A 20,986-nucleotide genomic window follows, 5' to 3' on the forward strand; every position below is an offset into this window, starting at 1 on the left:
TAGAGCTTTGTGTGGGGGTACTAGTGATCAAAGAGCAGGTAGTGCTACAGGCCAGGACTGGGGTGCATCGGTAGAGCTTTGTGTGGGGGTACTAGCGATCAAAGAGCAGGTAGTGCTACAGGCCAGGACTGGGGTGCATCGGTAGAGCTTTGTGTGGGGGTACTAGTGATCAAAGAGCAGGTAGTGTTACAGGCCAGGACTAAGGTGCATCGGTAGAGCTTTGTGTGGGGGTACTAGTGATCAAAGACCCGGTAGTGTTACAGGCCAGGACTGGGGTGCATCGGTAGAACTTTGTGTGGGTGTACTAGTGATCAAACATCAGGTAGTGTTACAGGCCAGGACTGGGGTGCATCTGTAGAACTTTGTGTGAGGGTACTAGTGATCAAACATCAGGTAGTGCTACAGGCCAGGACTGAGGTGTATTGGTAGAGCTTTTTGTGGTGGTACTAGTGATCAAAGAGCAGGAAGTGTGACAGGCCAGGACTGAGGTGCATTGGTAGAGCTTTGTGTGGGGGTACTAGTGATCAAACATCAGGTAGTGCTATGGGCCAGGACTGAGGTGCATCGGTAGAGCTTTGTGTGGGGGTACTAGTGAACAAAGAGCAGGTAGTGCTACAGGCCAGGACTGAGGTGCATCGGTAGAGCTTTGTGTGGCGGTACTAGTGATCAAAGAGCAGGTAGTGCTACAGGCCAGGACTGGGGTACATCGGTAGAGCTTTGTGTGGGGGTACTAGCGATCAAAGAGCAGGTAGTGCTACAGGCCAGGACTGGGGTGCATCGGTAGAACTTTGTGTGGGGGTACTAGTGATCAAACATCAGGTAGTGCTACAGGCCAGGACTGAGGTGCATCGGTAGAGCTTTGTGTGGGGCTACTAGTGATCAAAGAGCAGGTAGTGCTACAGGCCAGGACTGGGGTGCATCAGTAGAGCTTTGTGTGGGGGTACTAGTGATCAAAGAGCAGGTAGTGTTACAGGCCAGGACTGGGGTGCATCGGTAGAACTTTGTGTGGGGGTACTAGTGATCAAACATCAGGTAGTGCTACAGGCCAGGACTGAGGTGCATCAGTAGAGCTTTGTGTGGGGCTACTAGTGATCAAAGAGCAGGTAGTGCAACAGGCCAGGACTGGCGTGCATTGGCCTAGAGTTCTTAACACTCCCATTGTGAAATAACATTATAATGCACAGTTCTAACATGAGCAAGACCTTTATTGAAATGTTTGGTTACAGCAATCTAATCCCTCTTGTATACTGGGAGACCTTTCAGTTGGCCCACACCGTGTGTGGTGTACGTGCAAACACTTGTGCACGCACTCATGCGCGTGATGCTCTCCATCCATTCAACTGGGAATTTCACTCCAGGGCTTGACAGGGGTGACGAGGCTCTAGGGACTAAGCAACAGGTTTGAAAGCCATGGAGCACTAGGCTATGGGGCACAAGGCCATGGAGGACTAGGCTATGGGGCACAAGGCCTTGGAGCACTAGGCTATGGGGCACAAGGCAATGAAGCACTAGGGTATGGGGCTCAAGGCCATGGAGCACTAGGCTATGGGGCACAAGGTAATGGAGCACTAGGCTATGGGGCACAAGGCCATGGAGCACTAGGCTATGGGGCACAAGGCCTTGGAGCACTAGGCTATGGGGCACAAGGCAATGAAGCACTAGGCTATGGGGCACAAGGCCTTGGAGCACTAGGCTATGGGGCACAAGGCCATGGAGCACTAGGCTATGGTGCACAACGCCTTGGAGCACAAGGCTGTGGGACACAAGGCCATGGCGCACTCAGCTATGGGGCACAAGGTAATGAAGCACTAGGCTATGGGGCACACGGTAATGGAGCACTAGGCTATGGGCACAAGGTAATGAAGCACTAGGCTATGGGGCACAAGGTAATGAAGCACTAGGCTATGGGGCACAAGGTAATGAAGCACTAGGCTATGGGACACAAGACAATTGAGCATGAGGCTATGGGACACAAGACAATGGAGCGCTAGGCTATGGGACACAAGGCAATGGAGCACTAGACTATGGGCATAAGGCCATGGAGCACTAGGCTATTGGGCACAAGGTAATGGATCACTAGGCTATTGGGCACAAGGTAATGGAGCACTAGGCTATGGGACACAAGGTAATGGAGCACTAGGCAATGGGCACAAGGCCATGGATCACTAGGCTGTGGACCACAAGGCAATGAAGCACTAGGCTGTGAGACATAAGGCCATGGAGCACTAGGCTATGGGCACAAGGCCATGGAGCACTAGGCTATGGGGCACAAGGCAATGAAGCACTAGGCTGTGAGACATAAGGCCATGGAGCACTAGGCTGTGGACCACAAGGCCATGGATCACTAGGCTGTGGACCACAAGGCCATGAGGCACTAGGCTGTGGGGCACAAGGCCATGGAGTACTAGGCTATGGGGCACACGGCCATGGGGCACTAGGCACTGGGGCACAAGGCAATAGAGCACTAGGTTGTGGGGTACAAGGCCATGGAGCACTGGGCTGTGGACCACAAGGCAATGGAGCACTAGGCTGTGGACCACACGGCCATGAGGCACAAGGCAATGGAGCACTAGGCCGTGAGGCACAAGGCAATGGAGCACTAGGCTGTTGGGCACAAGGCAATGGAGCACTAGGCTGTTGGGCACAAGGCAATGGAGCACTAGGCTGTGGACCACAAGGCCATGGAACTCTAGGCTAAGGCGCACAAGGCCATGGAGCTCTAGGCGGTGGCCATCTTCTTTTCACAGACCACGTTGTACGTGCGCGAGCAGTGGTCATCATTCCATTGGCCATTGTTGTGCAGGTGCGCGCAGTCCTCGCCGCCGCCCAGCCCGTGCCCGTAGTGCTCATCCGGTTGACCAGGGATCCAGTTCCTACAGGAAGGAAGACAGGAAGAGGTTAGAGAAGGCAGTCTGTTCCAAACTGCATCCCTTCACACTGTGCAAACAGGGCAAAGAGTGAGGCATGGGTCATTGAGGAACAGACTTTTGCCTGAAACCTTCAAGAGAATTAAGGGGTCTGACAAATGGGAGGCAAGCACAGATGACTAGTAAACCTGAGGCTAGTCTTCCTACTCTGGTGTTTACTCCCCCCTCCCCCACAGGGAAACACATGATCTCTCCATAAAAGCCTATGCAGCAAAATGAACAAAACTGTTCATGCTAAAAACAAATCTCAGAGTTGGAGAGAATCTAAAATGAAAGAGGGAATAAAACACAACATTAAATTGAGCAGTTCAAAAAAGAAAAACTGTACATAAGATGACAACAAATTGTGAAAGAATACAAAAACCGAAACGGACATGTCAAAATTCCAAGAAAATATTCCTGTAAGGGCTTGCCAAAGATGTCTGTGCTTTAGTTGAGGGCTACAAAATGGAGGTAGGTGTCTTAAAATGGAGGCCAGTCACATCCTTCAATATGCTTGTCCCCCTAGCAGTTATAAAAGACTATTATTGAAGGCCTGCCCTTGCCAGGATGTGACCATGGAGCTGAACTTCGAACTAAACACAGCCTTGGAAAATGTTGTAATGCCAGTTCCAATTTGCACCAGTCAAATGCGACCCTCTCCAAGAGGGCCTGGCAGGTCCTGGCCCTAAGCACAGTTTGTATTGAATCAAGCCATATTAGTCCCTTTATGGCACCATTTTCAAAATATAGCAGCTGACAAACAATAGGTTTGAGACAGAATTCGGAAAAGAAATTCATGAAATATATTACGATTACAGGAGTTCAGGGTCCAGACCATTACTTCTTTATAATACATGGGAGCCCGCAATCCCTGCATAAAAGCTTGTCTCTAATATCCTTATTAAAGTCGAGTACTGACATCTCTAGTCACCTGTAATAAAGAAATGGCATAGCTACTCACCTGTAATATGTTATTACAGTAGAGTTGTGATGTCACATTGCCTGCTGCCAGAGCCAGTGATCTGATTGGCCGAGGAGGACACAGGAGCATGAGCGGTGATTGGCTGGCAGCAACAGGAAGAGAAATGTTGCAGCTGCCATTTCAGGACACGCGGCCCGAAAATTTAAATAAAAAAGGGATAAGGGATAAGGGTGAGGATATCCTGACGCCCTGGTCCTTGGAGGTTCCCGACATATGGGCGGTTGGCCCTGCGGCTCATCCATGCCACACCCTTCCGAAGGCCGTGTTCAGTGGGCGGTTGCCAGCCCATGGGGGGGTTGGTCAAAGGCCTTGCCCAGCGGGGGTGGACACCTGCAAGGGTTTGCCGCAGTCCAGGCCCTGAGGCTAACCCCACCCTGTGCACAGCTAAGAGCCATACATGGTGGGTATTTGGCTGCCCCCAGGGGTTGGGCACAGTGCCTGGCAGCAGGCATAGTTACATATGGTAATAAATGTTACTTTACAATAAAGACCCTAGAAATACACTGAAAAAAACACTAAGGTTAAAGTGAAGTTACAGTTATGTAAGGTAATATTATCTTAATTTGCATTAAAAAAATCAGAAATTCACAAAAAAAAGTTAGCGTGACTTCATAATTAGGTGAAAATGTCACTTTAAACATGTCATTTGTTACCCAAAAAACACTGAAATTTACCAGTGGTATTTATTTCAAGTAACTGTAAATGCTCATGAGCTCACAGATTGCATCACTCATGACATCTGTATGACATCTGAAATGACATCATGTACCAGCGCCTGTAAGTTAAATGCTACTACTGCGCTGCAGCACTCGTTGTGCCACCCATTATAGTAGCCTTATATAATATGATTCAGGCCTGCCACTACATCCTGAAGTGTAATTTTAAACTACCATTTCGACCTGACACGAGGAATCTTTTGCCGGGCCTAAACCTTTCTTTTTATTACTTATAAGTCACCACTAAGGTAGGCCGTAGAGGCTTCCAGGGCAGGGTGCATGCTATTTAAAAAGTAGGACATGTGTATTCAAGTTTTACATGTCCTGACAGTGAAAAACATCTAAAGTTGGATTTCACTGTAGCAAGGTTACCTTTCCTATAGACTAATGCTGGGTTACCTTATTACACTTAATAAGGGATAACTTAAATTTGGGAGCAGAAAGAGATATACAGATTCCACTGATTTGAATTGTAATTTAAAATACTCTTTGGTGGTAAAGTCGGACTTTAAGTTACTATTCTGAAAATGCTACTTTTAGGAAGTTGGCATTTTCTGCCTAAACCAAATGTGTCTTTCTTCCAATGTCCAGGGTCACATGACTGTGAATTGCTCTCCTGTGGTGTGAGGCATTCCTTTCAGGCATGGGGGACAAAAGGGCCTTGAATGTGCGGCAGGGTGTTCCTCTCTGCAGCAGGATGCCTGGGAGGCGAACTCTGTCCTCCTGAGCATCAAAGGCTAGCCCCTCATGCACAGTCTGGCTCGGTGTATAAGAATGGCACCCTCAGGACCCCTCTTCAGAACACTCTTGGACCTGTGGAAGACTGAGAATAAGGACAGCCCTGCTGTCTGAAGAAGGAAGACTGGACCCGTTTGCCTTGAACCCCGGATCCCCAGAAGTGACTGCAGGGGTCAATTGACTGGCTTCTTGTTTGTGCTACAGGGATGCAGCGAGCTTTCAGAGGCCTTCCCTACAACTGCCCAGCCGACCAGCACCAACCTGACCTGGCTGAGCCCACCTTTGCTGAAGTGAGTCCTGATCCCCAAGAGGTTCCCCACCAGGTCGTGGACCCTTGACTGGCATCAGAGTGTACTCTTTCTTCGAGACTGCAAAGACTGAACTGTCGATGAAAATCCAGTTTTGTGCTCTTCACGACCGCGAGTGGACTCCTTGCGTCAGCAACGACCGCCGCATCTCCCACAAAAGCAAAGTTCAAAAGTCAACCTGCTCTTCTTGCCATCAGCGGCCATCTGCATATCCTTCCAACGTGCAGCTCCAGCAGCGACCTGATCCTCATGCGACAACTTTTTTCTTGTGGCCCCTGCCAAAGCGAGGCTGTAGCTAAAGCTTCTTATGCTGACTTGGACTGACAAATGGTAAACTCTTCACAGGACGAATCTGGTCCCTGTGTCCAACCCATGAGCCATCGCAGTCCGCCTGAACTTGTGACTTTGATCTGGTCCAGCGACACTACATAACCCTGAGTGGCGCTTGTGTTTTGGTGCTATTTTCAACTGAAACTTTAATCATTCCAGTTCTGCTGATTCCATAGTGTTATTTATTACTTTCAGCATAAAAGTGTTACAGTACATGATGAATACAATTCATTAAAAAAAAACATTTTTCATGAAAAATATTACACCATACAACACACCACATGCTTGACACATAACATAATAATGAAAAGGGATTCAACAAATAAAACCATTTGCACTGTGCATTAACCAACTAGACATCCCCAGACAAGTATAAGTATGCACATTTGAAGACTTAAAAGCCAGCAACACTACCGTACATTGAGCAGCGCCCAATTAAGCGTTGCCAGATCATCGAGCCACAATCCGCTATAAAATTTCAGTCAAACAGCTCATAGGAAGGATGACACTGCGAGTACGACAAATTCCTCCTTAGTACATGTTGGACCTGGCCTCGTGGCGTGGTCCTTAACCCCCTGGATTGTGGCCGTTCCCCGCCCCGGCCGTCACGGGCCACCCGTCTGGACTGCACCAAGGCCCTTCACCCGGAGCTACCCGTGGTCGCATACTCCTCGTGGCTCCGCCATCTTGTTGGCATCCACGTCACACCGTGCCCCAGCCGGCGCGACCCCGCTCCACCCAGCCTCGACCCCAGCGAAGCCCCGACATCGAGGCACCACGAACTGGCCAGGGGGTGCCGCAGGAACCATTCATTGCCCCGGCGGAGGACAGTATCGATGGGACCCCCAACTGTCCTCCCCTCTCGAGGTGTGATCACCCTGCAAACTCCCATGGGCCTGGCGCCTCTCCTGCTGGGCGTCTGGCCACCTCCACCCGGCCACTCCGCCCCCTCGGGCGCATAGGTCCGGACATCAAAGGGCTCCAGACCTATATCTGGGGCGACCCCACCACAGCTCGGCAGTTGTATCCCGGAGTCGAGAGCCCTGCTGATCGAATCGCGGCTGACCCTACGGAGACGAACTCTTGCCGGAACCATCACGAGCCCTGCTGACTGCGTCGCGGCTCCCTCCTGTGAACCCTTTTCTGAACCACCTGGAACATCGGAGCCCTGCAGACGCTGTCGCGGCCCAACCTCGCTGGAACCTTCCTCGGAGCCCTGCTGACGACGTCGCGGCTCGAGCTGAGCAGAAACCATCTTGAGAGCCCTGCTGATTGAATCGCGGCTCTCCACGAACTGTACGCCAGGGCCCTGCTGACGCCGTCGCGGCTCGACCCCTCCGAGATCGGAGGTCCTCCAGCGTGAGGATAAGAACTGGGCCCCAGGTACCCTCGTACCACACTCCTGCCAAAGACTGTCCCGCTACCCCTACCCTTCCAAAGAGACATTGAGACTTTTGGTGGATCCCTCGATCCCTTCGTGTACATATTGAACTCGTAACCTTTTATTGATGATAAAGAATTGCTTGTCTTGAGACAACCTCCTTGAGTCCGGTGTGGTGGTGTTACTGTGCTAGTACGGGATAGGAGAAGGATCTCTCAGGAGACTTCTCGGCAGCGCTCGGCTACTTCGTGCAGTGAGAGGGCCCCCCTTGGTGGTCTCACCGACTCCTCGGGGTCCGCCTTCCAACATTTGGTGGCCAGCGACGGGATCCGAGCCGAACGCAGTACGTACCAGCCAGTACCCACTAGCTACCCATCCAAACGAATAGCATCATGAGCAGCCAGGAAAACAACGCGACAATGGAGTTCCAGCCCGAACGGCTGGAAGAATATACGCACAAAGAATTAAAACAGTTCTGCAGAGACAAAGGCATTGCAACCACCAGCCTCGGTACCAAGGAAGAGATGCAGAAAGCTCTGAGGGCATGGTTGGAGGCTGGGGCAGGCCCCTCCCAGGAAGAAGGGCCCTTGCCCCTGACGGAGACCACAGCAACCGCACTGACCCCGGCAACCGGAGGAAGACAGAGCCTAGAAACCGGCCTCTCCGAGGAAGAAATACGAGAGCGGGAAAAGGTCCGGAGCCACGAACTGGAGCTCGCCCGACTACGGCTGGACGGCGAACTCCAGCTGGCAGAAAAGAAACTGGCCCTCGAGCAGCTACGCCTTCAAGAAGAAATAGAAGAGAAGAGACGACACCGGGAGTTGGAGGAAAAGAAACTAACTCTTGAGCACGAGCGCAGTCTTAAGGAGCTCGAGATCAAGGCCAAGAACGGAGGGGCCAACACCCCCAGTACTAGAGACACTCTACCGCCCCCCGAGGCCAAGGTGCATATCCCGAAGGAGGTCGTCAAGGAGTATTACAAGAATGACGATATCCAACAATGGTTCAAGGCCTACGAGGTGGCCATGACCTCCCACCGGGTGCCCCGAAAAGACTGGGGCGCAGGCCTGTGGGGGCGATTCCTGAGTGAAGGGCGGGACACGCTGCTCCAGCTACCAGAGGAGGTGATGACCTCCTACGATCACATGAAGGAGGCCCTGCTCACCCGCTACGGGCTAACAGCGGAGATGTACCGCCAGCGGTTCCGAGACTGCAAGAAAATCCCGGGTACCACATGGGTGGAATATGTGGACTTTTTCAGTCGGGCCCTAGAAGGGTGGATCAAAGGCAGCAAAGTAACCACCTACGGACAACTGGTCGACCTCATCGTCTGGGAACATCTTTCCAACAATTGCTTCGTGGAACTGAGACAGCACCTCCTCGACAGCAAAATGACCGACCCGCGAAAACTTGCCGTCGAGGCCGATCGATGGGTCAACTCCGGGGTCCCCCGGAGCTCAATGGGGGAGTACCAGAGGAACCCCAACGGACCCCCACGCCAGCGCGGTGGGGGGGGAGGGCCGAACAGGAACCGAGACCCTCCCGCTGGGGCCCCCAGGAGCCCCCCTCGAGGGCCACCGCAGCCACATCTCTCCCCGAGCCTAGCGCGAAGGGTGGGGGCGGGCCGACCCGGACCACGGCCACCAGTGACCTGCTATGGCTGCCAACAAACCGGACACTTTGCCAGCGACCCGGCCTGCCCCCTGAACCGAAGAAACGGGGCCGGCGGGCCCCCGCCCCGGCAGCTGACAGCCGCCGCCTTGGGGGGAGAGGAGGAAGAAGAGGCCCTCGACCGAGAAAACACCGAGTGGGAGCCGGCAGCCATGTCCCTGGTCTGCCTGGGTAGCCGAGAGATGGTACCCTGCACCCCCATCCCAACCAACACCCAGAAGTACCGGCAGCAGGTCACGGTCAACGGACAACGGGCCGAAGCCCTTCGCGACACCGGCGCCAGTATCACCGCTGTCCGCTGCCACCTGGTGACCCCTGAACAGATTCTACCGAATGTGCTGTGCCCTGTGCGGACGGCCGACAACAGTGAAAGCCTATGCCAGATGGCCCTGGTCCCCTTCGAGTGGGGAGGGGTGACAGGCCTGCTGAAGGTGACGGTGCGCGACGACGCCCCGGTCGACTGCCTCCTGGGGAACGACTTGGAGAGTTCCCCCTGGGCTCAAGTAGAACGACGAGAGCACCTCCGAATGTTGGGACTGGCTGATTGGGCCTGCGCCATCACCCGGTCCATGACCGCCCAGGCCCCCCGCTCCTCCTCGACCTCCGGGACTGCCCGACCCGAGGGGCTCACACCCCCTCCCGCCAGCAGCGAGGAGGAGGCGGACACCGACCCCGGGCCCAGCGAATCCTCCCCCGAAGAGATGGCTTCTCCGAGCGCCCTACCAGAACTGACGCAATGGCAACATGAAGGGGGCCCCACCCGAGAGCAGTTCCAGCAAGAGCAACAGTCCTGTCCCTCTCTCGAAGGGGTCCGACAGCAGGCGACCGCGCAAGCCAACGGTGACCAGACCGGCACCCACTGGATCTACTGGGCCGAGGGCCTGTTGTACAGTGAACAGAAAGTGGCAGAACTCGGGGCCGGCCGCGTGTTGGTGGTCCCCCTCCGCTTCCGGGAGTTCCTTCTCAACCTGGCCCATGATGTGCCCCTCGCCGGACACTTGGGGCAAGACAAAACGTACAGTCGTCTGGTGACCCACTTCTACTGGCCCCAGATGCGGAGAGATGTGGACAACCACTGCCGGTCCTGCCAGACCTGCCAAGCCAGCGGAAAGACGGGGGGTCGGGTCAAGGCCCCCCTCCAGCCCTTTCCCGCCGTCAGCACCCCGTTTGAACGAGTCGGAATCGACATTGTGGGACCCCTGGACCCCCAAACCGCCCTGGGCCACCGCTTCATCCTGGTCCTCGTGGACCACGCCACCAGGTACCCGGAGGCGGTCCCGCTCAGAACTATAACGGCCCCTGTGGTAGGCCGGGCCTTGATGGGGATCTTCTCCCGAGTGGGATTCCCCAGCGAAGTGGTGAGCGACCGTGGCACGAACTTTATCTCCAGGTACATGCGGTCCCTGTGGCAACAATGCGGGGTCACATACAAGTTCACGACCCCATATCACCCTCAGGGGAACGGACTGGTTGAGCGGTTCAACCGAACATTGAAAGGGATGATCCAGGGCCTGGAAGAACCCCTCAGGCGGAAATGGGATGTCCTGCTGCCCTGCCTCCTGTTTGCCTATCGGGAGGTCCCGCAGAAGTCCCTGGGGTTCAGCCCGTTCGAACTATTGTATGGGCACCCGGTCCGCGGACCACTCAGCCTGGTCAAGGAGGGCTGGGAGATGAAGCCCCGAGGCGCCCCTCCTGACGTCTACCGATACCTCCTGACCCTCCGAAACCAGACCCGCAAGTTCCGAGCCATGGCCGAAGCCAACCTCGAGGCCAGCCAGGAGGACATGAAGCGGTGGTACGATCGCAACACTTCTACGGTAGAATTCGAGCCAGGTCAGAAAGTATGGGTCATGGCCCCGGTCGAACCCGGCGCCCTCCAGGACAAGTGGACCGGGCCCTTCAAGGTGGTGGAGAAGAAAAGTCCAGTCACCTACCTGGTCGATCTGGAGTCCCCCCGGAACCCCCTCCGGGTCCTACATGCGAACAGGCTAAAACCCCACTTCGCCCGGACCGAACTGAGCCTGCTGCTGGCGACCGACGAGGGGGGCGAGGACGACTCCGAGCCCTTGCCCGACCTCTTGCAATCCGACAGTCACGATGGATCGATCGAAGGGGTCCGACTCGCCTCATCCCTGACCCCGGAGCAGCGCAACGACTGCCAGCGATTACTGCGGGACTATGCAGCCCTCTTCTCTCTCACCCCGGGGGTGACCCACTGGTGCGTCCACGACGTCGACACCGGGGAGAACCCCCCCCATATGACACAGAGCCTACCGGGTGCCTGACCGAGTGCGGGCCTGCATCCAGGCCGAAGTAGCGAAGATGCTGGCCCTGGGGGTCATCGAGCCTTCCGACAGCCCGTGGGCCAGTCCTGTCGTCCTGGTGCCCAAGGCCGCAGCTCCCGGTCACCCCCCGGAGTTGCGATTCTGCGTGGACTACCGAGCCCTGAATGTAGTAACCAAGACGGACGCACACCCGATACCCCGGGCCGACGAACTGATCGACCGCCTAGGGGCCGCTCGCTACTTGAGCACGCTGGACCTCACCGCCGGGTACTGGCAAATCCAGCTCACCCCCGGCGCCCAAGAAAGATCCGCCTTTTCGACTCCGGATGGGCATTACCACTTTCGGGTGATGCCCTTCGGAATGAAGAACGCCCCGGCCACCTTCCAAAGACTGGTGAACAAGGTTCTGGCCGGGCTTGAGGCCTTCAGCGCGGCCTACTTAGATGACATTGCCGTGTACAGCAACCACTGGGCCGAGCACCTCCTCCACCTGGAGGCCGTCCTGGCCGCCCTCCAGCGGGCCGGGCTCACAATCAAGGCCAGCAAATGCCAAATCGGCCACGGATCCGTGACCTACCTGGGCCATCAAGTGGGGAGCGGGCAGGTGGCCCCCCTCCAAGCGAAGATAGATGCCATCCAGACCTGGGAACCCCCCACTACCCAGACCGCTGTCCGGGCCTTCCTGGGCCTCACCGGATACTACCGGCGGTTTATCCGGGACTATGGGAGCATTGTTGGCCCCCTCACAGAGTTAACGTCCAAAAAACAGCCCAAGAAGGTACACTGGACACCCCGCTGCCAAACAGCCTTCGACACCCTCAAAACGGCCATGTGTACTGCTCCGGTGCTGCAAGCCCCGGACTACCAGAAGGAGTTCGTGGTACAGACGGACGCCTCCGAGTATGGGATCGGGGCCGTCCTCTCCCAAACTGACGAAAGGGGGCTCGACAGACCAGTGGCCTTCATCAGCCGGCGACTACTGCCCCGGGAGAAACGCTAGAGCACTATTGAGCGCGAGGCCTTCGCTGTGGTGTGGGCCCTCAAGAAGCTCCGGCCCTACCTCTTTGGCGCCCACTTCCGGGTCCAGACCGACCACCGGCCCTTGCAATGGTTAATGCGAATGCGGGGCGAGAACCCCAAGCTGCTGCGATGGTCCATCTCGCTACAAGGGATGGACTTTGACGTCGAACACCGGCCCGGCAATGACCACGCCAACGCCGACGGCCTGTCCCGCTTCTTCCGCCTTGACGAGGAGAATCCCCAAGGAGATGGGTGACTCTCCATGCCTTCGGCTGGGGGGGACGCCTGTTGGACCTGGCCTCGTGGCGTGGTCCTTAACCCCCTGGATTGTGGCCGTTCCCCGCCCCGGCCGTCACGGGCCACCCGTCTGGACTGCACCAAGGCCCTTCACCCGGAGCTACCCGTGGTCGCATACTCCTCGTGGCTCCGCCATCTTGTTGGCATCCACGTCACACCGTGCCCCAGCCGGCGCGACCCCGCTCCACCCAGCCTCGACCCCAGCGAAGCCCCGACATCGAGGCACCACGAACTGGCCAGGGGGTGCCGCAGGAACCATTCATCGCCCCGGCGGAGGACAGTATTCGATGGGACCCCCAACTGTCCTCCCCTCTCGAGGTGTGATCACCCTGCAAACTCCCATGGGCCTGGCGCCTCTCCTGCTGGGCGTCTGGCCACCTCCACCCGGCCACTCCGCCCCCTCGGGCGCATAGGTCCGGACATCAAAGGGCTCCAGACCTATATCTGGGGCGACCCCACCACAGCTCGGCAGTTGTATCCCGGAGTCGAGAGCCCTGCTGATCGAATCGCGGCTGACCCTACGGAGACGAACTCTTGCCGGAACCATCACGAGCCCTGCTGACTGCGTCGCGGCTCCCTCCTGTGAACCCTTTTCTGAACCACCTGGAACATCGGAGCCCTGCAGACGCTGTCGCGGCCCAACCTCGCTGGAACCTTCCTCGGAGCCCTGCTGACGACGTCGCGGCTCGAGCTGAGCAGAAACCATCTTGAGAGCCCTGCTGATTGAATCGCGGCTCTCCACGAACTGTACGCCAGGGCCCTGCTGACGCCGTCGCGGCTCGACCCCTCCGAGATCGGAGGTCCTCCAGCGTGAGGATAAGAACTGGGCCCCAGGTACCCTCGTACCACACTCCTGCCAAAGACTGTCCCGCTACCCCTACCCTTCCAAAGAGACATTGAGACTTTTGGTGGATCCCTCGATCCCTTCGTGTACATATTGAACTCGTAACCTTTTATTGATGATAAAGAATTGCTTGTCTTGAGACAACCTCCTTGAGTCCGGTGTGGTGGTGTTACTGTGCTAGTACGGGATAGGAGAAGGATCTCTCAGGAGACTTCTCGGCAGCGCTCGGCTACTTCGTGCAGTGAGAGGGCCCCCCTTGGTGGTCTCACCGACTCCTCGGGGTCCGCCTTCCAACAGTACATAAACAGAGGGCCATTCCTTTAGAATGTATACCTTTTAGCCTATATAACAGGAGTAGCCAAAGACTGTGTCTCCTGGTGTATTTAGTGCAAAATAACTTGAGGTGCACAAAGGTATCTGTTCCACCCAGGGCACCATCGCAAACAATGCTTCCCTTGCATTTCCCTTCCAACCATGATAGATAAACTTTGGTTGGTAAGATCCCCAATCGAAACTTAAATAAAGAGTCCATTTCAATTCCAGGAAAAGCCAAACCAAGTTGGGGATCTGCTTGTGGGCAAGATGATTTGCTCACAGACTTCCGGCTAAGGCCTTTTGGTAAATTCTCCTTCAATGTGTGACCAGTAGGGTTGCTTGCCGAGCTCCATAGCGCCTTGAATACTACAAGATGTGTCTCTCCTGTAGTGGTCTAAACATAACACATTCAAAAAATTCCTAACATATCGTAACCAATCACAACCACTGTAGGAGAGGAGGATCTGCTTCACATGGGTACCCCCACTTTTTGCTGGTGTTTCACTGTTTTTCGACCTTAGTCTGGCTGTGGCCCTGCTAATCAGGACCACAGCCTAGCTGCTTCCTCTCTAAAATGGTTTGCATGTACATTAGGTACATATCTAATTGGATTCTGGAGTGTCTTATAAGCCCCTAGTATATGGTATACTATGTACCTAGGGCATAGGTACCTCAGAGGCCTACCAGGGGCTGAAGCATGTATTATGCCACCCCTGGGAAGCACTCCAAAATGGCACCACAGGTCTGCTACTGCAGCCTGGGTAAGGTGGCGCTTGCACCCCTTACAGTGGTATAGGCTACCTATATCACTACCATTTCACACACATATAAAACCTATAAGTCACTCCTATGGCAGGCCTTAACAATCCTGAAGGCAGAGTGCTTGGCTTTTATGTGAGAGGGTGCCCCTGCATGAGCAGAGCCCCTCTGCAGCATTCGGAGTACCTCCTCTGATGCTGTTTGTGGTGCAGCCTGACCATATACTCTTAAGTGCATTATAACCTCGTGGTAAATGCTAACTTTGGGATGGCTGCACGGAAACATGTCGTGTTTGGTGTCAAACACTTTGGAATACAACCCCCCACCAGTTCTGGTGGCGGGGGTAGCATTCCACCCTTCTAGAGGGAGAGACATGTTCACACTGGTCTAACCCGGTAGGACTTTCTTGAGCCCTGGCATCACAAAATGGATGCCTCTGCCACAGACACGGGCCTGGCCTCCTGCTGCTGACCGAAACTCCGGCAGGGGAGGCCTGGACAATAGGTTTCCTGTCCCAGGGAGGTGTAACCACCTCCCCAGACAGGCAGATGTGTATTGGGGCTGGGAGGGAGCACTCTCTGGTGCTTTGAAGTCCTGCACTGGGGGCACATTTGGTGTCCCTGTGCAAAGTCCAGTTCAAACCGGTTGCAGGGGCTACCTGCCCCTGCTCTGATGCGAAACTGGACAAAGAAAATGGGTGTAGCCACCCCTCTTTCCAAACCCTCCCATAGGTGGGTCCCTAGAGTATGTTCAACCTCCAAACTTAGTATAAGTATGGGAACATAGTCCTCGTGACTTTGGATTACCCTGGACGAAACTCTGCAACATATATCTTGGACCTTCGACGTTCTTTTTCGACTAGAAGACTGAAGAAATCTCCCTTGGGGTCAAGGAGTGACTCCCCTGCTTGGCAGGCACCAAAGAAGCAACTGTCTGGTCTGCATCGCTGAAGCTCCCGCCGGACGCCAAAGTCTTTGCATCACCAGAGGTGGATTTCCAGACTGCCTTGAGGCTACCCTGAGTCCACAGCAAAGCTGAGCCCCGTGACTATCGTGGGTGATGTGGAACCGTGACCCCTGGACACCGTGAACTTTTGCAGCAACACTATCTTCTGGGACTTCCTCGAAGTTGTGCTTTGGGCTCCGAGTAGCCCCAGCCTTTAGCACCTTCTGCACTGAAGATTGGTGGCCTCCACTCCACGAGTGACCCACGGGCCAGTTTCAAGTGTGACCGCTCGAGGCTCCTTCGCTATTGCAAGCCCATTGGCTAGTAGGTCCCCACGAAGTCAACTCCTCTTCTACTTGGGCTTTCCTGGTTGCTCCAGACATGCCCCGACTTACCCTCACTGGGTGAGTCCATCAGACCTTGCTGGGCTGCACCGCAGACCTTTCTCTGATTTCCAGTGACTTGCCGTTACCAAGGCTTGTTAGGTCCAATCTGGCCGCCGACAACGCAGCACTGGACAGACTTCGTGGTACAGCTTGAATCCAGCTCCTGGTCATCATCGGCACCTCCTAGACCTCGTGGCTGAAGAGTCAAGACACCCATCAACTCACCTGAAGCACCCGACATCTGTGGGCATCGGTCCATCCTGCCCTCGGTCACTGGCAAGTGACCCAGACTCTGTCCCCTCTGCTTTCACGTTCCTACCATCCTAGATCCAGGCTTGGATCTCTTCGGACACTTCTCCTCTTCACAGCAGCAGCAGTTCTTCGCCAGCCTCCATTGTAATCAGAGACGTGATCCGACACCAAAAGACACCTATGCACTCGGCTTCCCTGGGTGAGGTAACTCGAGTACTCCGGTGCTCCCGTGGGTTCTAGCCAGAGAACTTCTTAAGTCCAAAACGGTTTGGTCCTGACTCGATTCTAAGTGTCCCTAATCTTTTAATTTCCAACCGCGACATTGCCCATAGAAGCTAACGGGAACCCGCGGTTGTGTTTACACACTGTACACGGCCCCTGTGGGTCCCCTGTGTCACTACCTTGGGTGGTTCCTTTGGGTCCCAGCGATTCTACAGGCTCTAGGCCTTGTGTCTAGTTCAGTCGTGGTTCTTCTACCACTTTATTGGTATATGGTTTGGTACGCCCCTAGGGCCCAAACGTGTATTTGTGCTATTACTGTTGATTACTGACTTGTTACTTAAGTACTTCGAACTCCAGCCTCATAAAGAGACCAGAGGGGTGTGTTTTATCCTAAATACATATATTTTGAATATATACCTGGTGTGGTTGTCCTTTCATTTGATCATTCAAGAGATTATAGACTGGTAAAACAAGCTGCTTTACATTCCTTCAAGACTTAGCCTGAAGGCTGCTCTCCATAGCTACCACTAGGATAGCTTTCAATAAAAGTTGTCTTTAACCTATCACCATAAGGGGTTGTTTGGACTGATACAAGGTGCCCACTAGAACTAGTGGACAGCATATATCAGGCCACCTTCTCACAACCACCTTCGCTAAAGTAGCAATTCTACTAATTGGATTTTTGTCGTTTTGGTGTCATTTTACTTCTATAATGTACTCTATCGGTTTGGGATTTTCCATGTGTAGTGTTTTCACGTTATTACTGTTTGAGGGCTGCAGGTATACTTTTCACTTTCCATCTAAGTTTAGCCTGACTGCTTTTGTGCCAAGCTACAGGAGGTTTAAGCACAGGTTAATTTAGTGACTTCTGTGGTTCACACTGACAAGGACTGAGTTAATTGTTTGGGTGGCGCTCCCACCCCTCTCAACTAATAACTCAATGTCTTACCATAGGCAGGCAAGCAAGTAGTCAGGCAGGCAGGCAAACTGACAGACAGACAGACAGACTCCTTTTGTCTTAGCTCTGGTTCAATATATTTTTTTAAACAAATACACACAAACAGGGGAGTAGCTTTGGGGGGTAGAGGATGTTTGGGGTGTGACACCCCCCCCCCCCAAATCAATGCATTCTTGGCTTGATAATTGGGTCTGTTAGCTTTAAATTGGGTCTGCTATATCTGGGTTGGACTTTTCATCGTGCAGCAAGAATAAGACAAAATAATGGACGTAGAGAGAGAAAAAGAGATATCCATGTGGTGGCTAAATTTCAAACTGGGAAAGCAGATAACCCGGCATCAATGCGGCTACCCTGCTCTTTCATATTGTGTGATCCTGGGCGAACACAGAGCCTCCTGTTTTTTTCACACAGGAAAGCACTTTTAAATACTTGAGCTCAGAATCTGCGCTTTGCAAGCACTTCTTATGTTTGATTGATTAAAACTATAATGTTGCTCTGTCTATACTAAGAATCTACACCCTGTTTAGGGTTTACATGACCACTGACTTTCCTCTGAGTGCATTAATGGCACTGATATTGGGAAATGAGCCATTAATGTTTCTAAGTTAACATTTAACAACTATTAATTTTAATAAATGTTTGTCTATGCGGTGATATTATCTGAAGTACTAAAGTGAAATACTTCTGCAAGTTAAAGAAATACACTTTTTAGAATATTTAAGAAACTGTATCATATTATTATGTTGCGCAATATACCTGCCAAACATTTTCATGGCTTGGCTTGTACATGGATCTTGGCTCCAGATTTACACATATTTTGCGTGGGGGGGATTGCATTACAAAAGTGACGCAAACCTGCACAAAATGTATTTTTTTAATTTACTTTCCAGCCCAAAACCAGTTTTGAGCTGGAAGGTTGCCTCAATGTGACGCAAAGCTGTGTAGCCTCCCAATCCATTCTTAGCTTGTTAGTTCGGTAGCTTTGCTATGTCGGTGCTGGTTTTTCTCAGGTTTACTATGTCTGTGTTGGATTTCCTCATTGTTCTCATTTCGCTAAGAGAGTTTGTATATAGTGACTGGTTTACCAAACAAATAGTAAACCTGCACCCTTAGAAATGCTTCTTGAATGGGTGCAAATTTAGAATTTTTGGGAATTCACAAACATTGATAGTGAGAGGCGTGGAAAGCTGCGCCAGCATCAAGTGTCCAGACACACTATTCGCAATCAAACACCCAAAAGGTGAAGGGATAAATGTTTGCAAATAGCCTAACCAGTAGCCATCTCTTGGGGTAGCATTCCAACCCATCATTTCCCGTCCACTGTGCCATTATAGACAGCGGCGCACCTAATGGAAATCAGTACCGACTCTGTGCCTCATGAAAAAAGTCCATCCCAAATCATGCTCATCTCACTCCCCCACCCGGCAGCCCATTGCTTTTTAGGTTGGGAAATTTGAGGTTCACACTCTCCGAATCTCACTAAGTTATGCCCCTGAATACGAAAAAATGCCATGGCATTGTTAATATTGAGAAAGTGGATGTCACTGTGAAGGATACATTTATGGCTAAAAATGAAATTGCATCTTTATAAACGAATTCACCCGTTGTGAACTCTACATCAACCCGACTCAGAAATACATAGTTAGGCAGGCCCTGAGACCCAGGCCCAAGGTCACCGATTGACAGGTCACAGGTGATGCAGAACGTAGCCGGCAGACAAACGCACGAACAGGAAACCCCAGATGAATCCCACACATAGGCAGAGTGACACCACAATGGTCCAGGTGTGGTAAATAAAAATTCCTTTACCGGGACTGAATTTGATACAGGAACATAGTAAAATAGCTCAGTAAAATGAGAGGCAGAATCCGTGATATTAGAGTTTCGGAATGGGCTTTATTCCAAAATGGCCGACTCGAGTCGCGGCCTTCAGGTTCCGTCACCACGGGGGTTCAGGAAGTGAAGTACATACTTTATTGACAAGAAGTAACTTTTATAGTACATACATTATAATGAAGTGAATACAGTAGGCGTAACAATTGATAAGGACATTGACGTTTGGTTTGCGTAACCGAAAAATGGGTGTAATAATGAGTAAAAAGGAACATGATTGGTTGTGATGTCATGTATAGGTGGATCTATAAGATAATACTTGGCATGGATGCGCGCGCAGCAGTATGACGTGTAATTGACGTGTAACTAGGGGGTGACGGGGATTTGACATTTAGCTCTATATGTGGAGACGAGAAGTCTGGGGGGTCAAGTCAACCTAATCCCAAATCATATCTAACATCCTATGTTTAAAGAACTATGTTATCCATAAAAGAAGGACTCTCGGACAGAATCTATTCTATACTGACTGTGCGTGCGTGTACAAGCGTCTAAGTGTCTACACTGAATGCGAGGGGGTAGGAATATTCCATGGTAACAGGGCTATGAATTACTTGCATGAGGACAGAGAAGATGGGCCTTTTTGCTTGGTAACTGGAGGAATGTTTACTTAAACTACTAGGCAGGAATGCATCGGCTGAGGGGGAAGCAGATAATTCGAAGGTGAAATACGGTTTCTTGGCAGGCAGGCAAAACTGGCCGAGGCAGGCACCGTTAGCCGCACAGGGAGTAGGACAAAGTTCATGGATACAGATGCGAGCTCAAGCTGAAGCTGTCAGAGGCAGAGAGCAGGGAAAGGCTTGAGGACAGAATCGGGCCTACTCGCCTGAACTGTAAAAATGGAGTAGCTGAGCCATATAAAGTCGGTGGCTTTTCATACTTAGGAATAGAATATCCGGCCTATTCATGGCGGATCTGACAGAGGACATGTTGACGGTGGACGCACATGTATTTGCGTCTTCATAACTGGAACTGGAGGGAACATACATGTACTTGTGACATGCACATAGAACCGTTGGGGTCCAAGATAGGGGACATAACTGACCAGAAAAATCCACATTTCCACATTCCCTCCTTGTCCCCTCCTTGCCCTTCAAGAGATATCAATCTTCATCAATCCATTGATCTGTTCATATAGCATCATTTGTTCTTCTTTCTTCTTCCGGAATCTTGAATGAAACCTCGGTGGTGGAATACATGATGTGGCACACAGACCACAAATCGCTGGTCCACATTGCAGACATAGACAGCAACTGAATAGTATGAGAAGGCCAATACCTAGGAAGGATAGAACTCTCCATCCCCAGGCTGATACCGCATTCCAAAACCAACTGGACCAAGTCCAAGTGCCTGGGTTCTGGTGTATCTGGCTTACAATCTTATGAAGGCGAGTGATGGCTTTATATACAGATGGCGAATTTTCTGGTATGAATACGCAACAGCTTGATCCGATGACCCTACAAGCTCCGCCCCTATCAGCCAGGATGACGTCAAGGACAAGACGATTTTGAAGCACAACAATCCGCATAGCAGACTGCTCTTCCGTTAAATTGCCTAAGGCGGAAATAGTCTCATTCACTACTGCTTCAAGGGTTCTAGTTAATCTACGTATCAGCTTACTATTAGTAACAGTACCTATATAGGGAAAGATGCCTTTATTAAAATCTATATACTTATCCCATGCCGTCTCAGTGTAATCGACAATGGGGAGATCTCTCCGTTCTCTGTTGTGTACTAAATGAATATTTCTGTAATAATCAGGAGGAGCTAGGAAAACA

The 20,986-nt window shown here is 52.5% G+C and overlaps 1 protein-coding gene across 4 annotated transcripts in view; it reads right to left on the minus strand.

The window, feature by feature from the left end:
* Window positions 1-1,184: 1,184 nt before the first annotated feature.
* Window positions 1,185-20,986, minus strand: part of LOC146782976 (asialoglycoprotein receptor 1-like) — a 172,316-nt gene continuing 152,514 nt past the window's right edge. The window contains exons 11-12 of one of the 4 annotated variants that reach the window (XR_014972186.1): window positions 1,780-2,873; window positions 1,185-1,453 (exon numbers count right to left, since the gene is read on the minus strand). Coding sequence is in view for 1 of the 4 variants with exons in the window: in XM_085638440.1 (XP_085494566.1) it covers window positions 2,720-2,873 (154 nt within the window). In the remaining 3 variants the exon portion in view is untranslated. Of the gene's footprint in view, window positions 2,874-20,986 lie in introns of all 4 variants that reach the window. The other 3 variants (XR_014972184.1, XR_014972185.1, XM_085638440.1) reach the window with 3 other exon arrangements.

The sequence above is a fragment of the Triturus cristatus genome, chromosome 12 (assembly GCF_964204655.1).
Source record: "Triturus cristatus chromosome 12, aTriCri1.1, whole genome shotgun sequence".
In the NCBI taxonomy this organism is placed as follows: domain Eukaryota; kingdom Metazoa; phylum Chordata; class Amphibia; order Caudata; family Salamandridae; genus Triturus; species Triturus cristatus.